The sequence below is a fragment of the Perognathus longimembris genome, chromosome 8, assembly GCF_023159225.1.
Source record: "Perognathus longimembris pacificus isolate PPM17 chromosome 8, ASM2315922v1, whole genome shotgun sequence".
NCBI lineage: Eukaryota > Metazoa > Chordata > Mammalia > Rodentia > Heteromyidae > Perognathus > Perognathus longimembris.
In genome coordinates this window covers 28,857,501-28,864,491 of record NC_063168.1, presented here as the reverse complement: position 1 = coordinate 28,864,491, position 6,991 = coordinate 28,857,501, and the positions used below count along the sequence as shown (strand labels likewise).

At 42.4% G+C, this 6,991-nt stretch overlaps 1 protein-coding gene across 1 annotated transcript; it reads right to left on the bottom strand.

The window, feature by feature from the left end:
* Positions 1–1,837: 1,837 nt before the first annotated feature.
* Positions 1,838–6,576, bottom strand: Pole4 (DNA polymerase epsilon 4, accessory subunit). Its single transcript, XM_048352821.1, has 4 exons — positions 6,336–6,576; positions 5,784–5,868; positions 5,092–5,133; positions 1,838–2,131 (listed from the first exon to the last, which is right to left on the bottom strand). The coding sequence occupies exons 1-4, from the start codon at positions 6,549–6,551 to the stop codon at positions 2,118–2,120; spliced, it is 357 nt and encodes a 118-aa protein (XP_048208778.1). The 5' UTR covers positions 6,552–6,576; the 3' UTR covers positions 1,838–2,117.
* Positions 6,577–6,991: the final 415 nt, after the last annotated feature.

Below are 6,991 nucleotides of genomic sequence, written 5' to 3'. Positions count from 1 at the left end.
AAAGGTCAGTTTCTGAGTCTTGACAAAGGTATCTGGGAATGTTAAAATGTTAGCAATGGTGGTACTAAGGAGTATACAAGACCTGAGGGCCAGGTATGTGACACACATCTATAATCCCAGCTAGGCTAAAGGCAGAGGTAGAACAATCAAGGTCTGAGGTGAGCCTAGACTTAAGCACAAGACCCTATCTGAAAATAAACTATAAAGCAAAAGAGAATGGATGTGGAAGAGCACCTGCATACTAGCGTACTACCCTCAGTTCAAACCTATTACAGCGGGCTGGGGATATGGCCTAGTGGCAAGAGTGCTTGCCTCGTATACATAAGGCCCTGGGTTCGATTCCCCAGCACCACATATACAGAAAATGGCCAGAAGTGGTGCTGTGGCTCAAGTGGCAGAGTGCTAGCCTTGAGCAAGAAGCCAGGGACAGTGCTCAGGCCCTGAGTCCAAGCCCCAAGGACTGGCCAAAAAAACAAAAACGAAAACAAACCTATTACAGCAAAGAAAACAAAAAGATGTCTTTGTAACATTTCTCTAAATCTAGTACTGCTCTAAAATAAACTTCTATTGAAATGTGACAGGACAGAGTGTCACTGCATTATTCTAGACAGTAGGTCCTGTGGAGTCTCAACAGTGATCCACAACTCAAAAATAATGAAGAACTACTTAAGGCTACCTGCTGCAATCCTCCCAGTGCTTCCTTAACCATCACCTCCTGCTATTCACACTTCCAAATAAACAAACAAAAAAAGAGCCTGGACTGGCGAAGAGGAGGAAGGGAAATTACTGTGTCACACATATCGAACTTCAGTTTGAGAAGATTAAAAACATTCTGGAGCCAGATGGTATACATGTAAATATACTTACTGCAAGTTCTAAACTTAAAACTAGCTACAATAGTGGGAGAGAACTCATTTAACAAGCCCAAAGCCCTGAGTTCAAACTTTATTGCTGAGGAAAAGAAAAAGTGAAAGCAGAAAATGTTACACTGTATGCATTTAAAATTTTAATTTAAAAAGTTAAATTAAAAATAGGTACTGGGGGAGGGGGAATGAGGGAGGAGGTAACAAACAGTACAAGAAATGTACCCAAGGCCTAATATATGAAACTGTAACCTCTCTGTACAACACTTTGACAATAAATAAGAAAAAAACAAAAAAAATAAATAAAATAGGTACTGGTATATGCTAAAGGCTTTAAAAAGTCAGACATAAAAAGGTTATATATAATGTCATTCTTATTCCCTTGAGAAAATGTTAGAAATATTCACTATAGCAATAGTTCCACATATCATCTGTCTCTGTCTCTCTGTCTCTCTGTCTCTCTCTCCCACACATACACACACACATACACAAATTGAATCACACACATCATTTGTTTTGACTTTTGTTTTCAAGATAGGATTTTACTATGTTTCCTAGGCTAAGCTAGAACTTCCTATGTGGCCAAAGATGGCCTTAAACTTACTATCCTCCTGCCTCAGCTTCCTGAGTCGCACCACCATGCAAACTGTACACCTGAAGTCAGTGGAGTATATATAGTTCAATAAAACTGTTAGAATGAAATTTTAACTGGTTTTCAACCTAACAGTACAGTTATTTGAATTTCTAAGAATAATATTCCATACATTGTGGAGCACATTCTAATGACATGCTGGAAAAATGAACAAAATTCGAAAAATAACTGATATAGAATGGCTGGCAAGGCTAGTCTAGAGGCATGACTCAAGTAATAGAGTAACCACTGATTTTACTGTAATTAGTTATGTCCATTCCTGGGAATAATGGCTCTCTGATCACAATGCAAGCACAAAGCCAAAATATGAAACACAGCAGAATGAAGTCGATCAAAGACCTTTATTCTGGTCTAAATCATTCATTAAACCACTTAGCAGAACAGTTTCTTCATCTCTGCCCCATGCTGCAGCAGCTACATCCAGGCCTGAAGTGGAAGACAGACATAAGTAGTGGAAGACCTTATGGAGAAAAATATCCGCTTATCCCAGATTAGGTAAACATAGAACAGAGGATGGTGAAGACTCTGTTCTTCAGAGCTGATGCAGAACGGGACAAGCTGAAGAATGCAGTGAAGGCTCAAAAAACAGCCCAGCTCAGCAATCAATCCAAAGTACCTACAAATACAAAGTACAATGTGGAAGTCAGGTGCTCTGAAAGCTACATTACTGTAACAATTGGGCAAAGTTAACAAACAGAAGTGTTGGTACTGGCAGCACGTTAATCTTGATCAATATCTATCCAAAAGATCCCAGGGAAAAACATGTCATTACAGAGGATGAGGAGTTCGGAATTAAGCGCAACAACCAAGGGAATAAGCACCAGAGGTAGGAGAAAGGTAAGTTGTTGTGTTACGTTAGTATACATGGAGACCAAACACGAATTGAGTGAAACAAAATAAATGAGAAAAGTGTCCAAAGAAAAGGGCTTATAATCAATCTTTTTAGAAAGTCCCAATTTAAGACGGGGACTGAGTCCAGAAATTTGCATGTCCTCAAACTCAAGATTCCAATCATAAGAAATCTTCACTGCTCAGGAAGCTGAGATCTGGAATATCAAGCTTTGAAGCCAACCAGGGCAGAAAACCCCATGAGATTCTACCTCCAAAATAATTGGCAAAAAGCTAGGCAGGTGGCATAGTTCAACTTGCAGAGCACCAGCCAAGCAAGCAAGGCAAGCAAATTTAAGGTGTTGAATTCAAACCCTGGTATTGGTGGTAGGTAGGTAAGTAGGTAGGTAGGCAGGCAGGCAGATAGATAAAATGAGGTGGGTATGGTCATATATGCCAGAAATTCCAGCTACCCAAGGTCAACTTGGGCAAAATTGTAGAGCACTTGCCAAGCAAGTATACAGCTGAGTTCCTAACCCAGCACCGCCAAAAGAAAATGGAATTCACAGTACTTGAAAATATAAAAACGGAAACTAAAAATCAACAAAAAGGTGGAAAGAAATGAACAGAGAATAAACTGTAAAGTCAGAAAAAATTATACAGACTATATGATGGAGAGGCAAAATTAGGGTTGAGATTTTAGATTGTTCAATAGGAATCTTGGAGAGAAAGGATAGAGAAAAGAAGCCCACGTGCTAACTACACAAAAAGAAATCCACACTTCTATATAATCAGAATGAAGCCTATAGAAAATTAAACACAAAGAGAAAAAAATGTGTTGGTTTTGAGGGGGAAAGGGAAGGGTGTAGTTTTTAGGGTTTGTTTTGTTACAGAGTTTCACTATGTAAGCAATTGGGCTCAAATTGAACCCTTATGCTTTTGATCCTCCTGCTTCAGCCTCCAGAGTGCTAACACTGTAGGTACCTACCATAGCAAAAGACAAAATTTTTAAAGGGAACAAATGAGATTCAAAATACAGAAAAAAGTTCTAACATTAAGCTATGATAAATTACGGTTAGATGTTATAACCAGTGGTTAGCCACTAAAGGGATAGAAATAGACTATAACTAATAGAAGAGGGAAAAGGAATGTTAACCCAAAAGAAAGCAGAAAGTGGAGGTGATTAAAAACATCATAGGTAGGATGATTATAAAGGATAAAATGAGGCAGGAAATGCAAAGCCATAGATGTCCCCAAAGACATTTAAAAGTAATGAATTAAATGCTCTAGTTAAAAGCAATAACCGAAACCCAAACAATATGCAAGAGTATTTTTATATACCTATTCACCTGGTCTTACAATATATAATGAAAAAAAGACCCAAAATTATACATAAAATAATTTTCAGTTATAGCAGCAGACTTTAACATACAAATCCTAGTAATTGATAAAATAAACAGAGGCAAAAGAACTTCCTAAAATCTTTACTATGCAATAATGAAACTTGACATTGCATCTAGAAACTACAGGATACCCTTTGTCTTCAAGTACACACAAAACACTGCTATGACTTACACTGGACTAATAAAGCAAAGTAGGCAACTAACACAGATTATGAGTAAGTGGAAAGAGAAGCTAAACACTTATCTAAAAATTGAAAGAATACTCAATAATCTGGGTTTGGATACCATAGGAATGTATCTCAAAAGACATTTAAAAACTAAAAGTACCACTGGGCTGAGAATATGGCCTAGTGGCAAGAGTGCTTGCCTCCTATACATGAAGCCCTGGGTTCGGTTCCCAAGCACCACATACATAGAAAATGGCCAGAAATGGCTTTGTGGCTCAAGCGGCAGAGTGCTAGCCTTGAGCAAAAAGAAGCCAGGGACAGTGAGTGCTTAGGCTCTGAGTCCAAGGCCCAGGACTGGCAAAAAAAAAATAATAATAATAATTTTTAATTAAAACTAAAAGTATCAAAGGTCTAGGTGGATATGGCAGATGCAGAACAGAGGAGTGAACTGAATGAATAAATCAAGAAAAGAATTTAGAAGGTGATGAGACTTAGAGGAGGTAATAAGAAAGAAACCTTGTAAGGGGGGAAAGTGAGAATGAATTGAGGATACATGACTTCAAACAAGTATTCAATCAGAACATATGCCATCACCAGAAAGATTCAGAAATTAATAGGAGAAATTGCTCTGAGAGAAGATAGTTAAAATGTGGTATTTCAAGTCTCTATGACAAGATTTAGTTAGTAATCAAGGTAATTCAAATTTCTGAAAAACCAATAGAAACTTGTTAGTACAAAATTTCCCTGCAGCATAATAATCACTTTACACTACTGACGAAAATGAAAAAAAAAGGGGGGGGGGGGTTGAACGAGGTGACCCTTTAAGGGTTTTCAATTGTTTCTGATTTCTAACCTTGTATCAAAGGAGGGGGGAGTTTATATTTAGGGATATCAACTTGCGCAGGAATCAAAGTTTGGATTGCTAACTCCACCAATGTTTTTCATATTCTCACTCTCTTGATGGTTACCAATTTTCCAGTAGAAGTTCTAATTCTCCAAGAGTGAAAAGTGAATTACACTAGATTTAGAAATAAGGTTTTTCTCCTCTCCTAATCAGAAGGAGAGAAGGTATTATTCCTCAATAAGGGAAAACAGATGTCTATTTCAAAAAGATTAAACTCACATTATTAGTATCAAAAAGACAAGTGTAAATGATTACCTACTAATAGAAAACTCACCTTCCAAAAAAGCAAATTCATCCACAGCTTCTATTGCATTATCTGAAACACACAACAAAGGGGCATTAGAACAATGCTGGTCATTTGCTCTTCAGCTTCCAATCCCCAACAACACAATCCATGTAAGAGCTGAGGTTTTATGCAAATTAGGTCATTTCTGAAAATATATCTCCTTCTTGCTATCCATTTTTTATTCCACGATGAACTCTTACATATGAGCTAGCTACCTCTCTATAAAAGCCTAAATAACTGTTTGGTGGAGAGTAGAATGGTTTTGCACTTAAATCTATTTATTCTCTTTGCTCTGAAAGATATTAGGAAATGTTGACAACAAAAAGGGAGGGTGAGCCTAGAGCTGGTGGCTCACATCTGTAATCCTAGCTATGCAGGAGACAAGAGATCTGAGGATCAAGTTCAAAGCCAACCTGAGCAGGAAAAGTCCATAAGACTCTTTATCTCCAATTAACCACCAGAAACCTGGAAGTGGAGCTGTGGCTCAAGTGGTTGAGGGCTAGCCTTGAGCAAAAGAGCTCAAGGGGAAAAAAAGGGGGGGTGGGGAAGATACCCTGTATGTAGCCTAATACGTGTACAAGGGGTTACCCTCAATTGCCACAGCAATGCATTCTCAAACAACAAATGAGGAGCCCTTGTCTCCCATTGGTCTATTCCCAGTTGCCACAATGCCACTCTACCCAAATCTCTCCTCTGGAGGGTTTTCCTCTTTCCCTGTTGAGCACAGCAGTAAGCATCTTTAGCAATGGTCTCCACAAACAGCTCCTGTGAAGCAAACAAGCAGAGGAAAGATCAACGTAGAGCTCCAGACCACGGGTTGGGGGGTGCGATCCCGTTCAAGGGTGGGGTAAAGGTCGAAGGGAGGGTGGGGCACAGCAGGAAGGTTTTTAAAGCTAAGGTTGCCGGGGTTTCCTGAAAGTCCTCCAGCTGTCCCTTCCCCAGTAGGTCAGATCTCCCTCCTCAATTAGTTTAAATCCACTGGGCTTATTCACTAGATTCCCAAATTCAGAGCTTTCCAAGAGGTGGGTCTCCCAGGCTCTCTGAAGTCCTTCACCCCTACTTTCCCTCCTGGCTTCGTCCCGCCCCCGAAGCCCCAGGCCCCGCCCCCGACGTTCCGGGCCCGCCCTCGGAGCTCCGGGCCCCGCCCCCACCGCGCCCCCAGCATTGGCCCGCTCTCCGCGCGCCCCTTTCCCCCAAGCGCGACCCTGAGTGCCCTCGCGTTCCCACCGCACCGCTGCTCGCGCCAGAATGAAGATGGCTTCCTGGCCCGCTAGCGTCACGTCGGGGTCCGCCTTCACCAAGGCCTTCACTCGCGCCAGGGGCAGCCTGGAGAGACGAGCTCCGGGTGCATTCGCTGGGGTTTGGGGCTGTAAAGCCGCTGACTCCCCACCAGGCCCCTCCTCCTCCTCCCCGGACGTCCCGCTCCCAGCTGCCGCCGTGGCCGCCATCCCGCCCGGAGCGGACTGAGCGCGCGCAGGCGTCGCCGGCCCCTTTCCCGCGCGGAGTGGAAACCACGCCCTTTACGGGCACATGGCTCCGCCCTCACGCGGCAGGGCGCGCCGGAAGTTGGCAGGGCACGGTACCCACCCACTCGCTCTTTTGACCGGGGTCGTGGTCTCTAGTGACCTTTCCCTTCCGGTCGAGCCTAGCCGACCTGGTGGCTGCCTCCTAGCCAAAAAAAAAAAAAAAAAAACCGTGGTTGTGGCCAGGCTGGTGCTGAGACGCCACCCACAAGAGTCTTAGCACCGGGGCCTCCCCAGATCGCTGAGGAAGGTTAGAAACCTGCACCAGACGCCCGGGGAGAAGAGGGAGGACCCGGGGCAGACAGAAATGGAAGAATACGGGTAGTCCACGCCGAGGAAGCCCCAAGAACAAGACGAGGTTAGAC

Bases quoted from the DNA above. Each gene is read 5' to 3' on its own strand.
- Pole4 (XM_048352821.1), bottom strand. From the start codon at position 6,551: ATGGCGGCCACGGCGGCAGCTGGGAGCGGGACGTCCGGGGAGGAGGAG. The intron at 5,869-6,335 runs GTGCGGTGGGAA...TTTGCTTCACAG, and splicing joins TCATTCTGGCGCGAGCAGCG to GAGCTGTTTGTGGAGACCAT. The intron at 5,134-5,783 runs GTAGAGTGGCAT...TGTGTGTTTCAG, and splicing joins CCTCCAGAGGAGAGATTTGG to ATAATGCAATAGAAGCTGTG.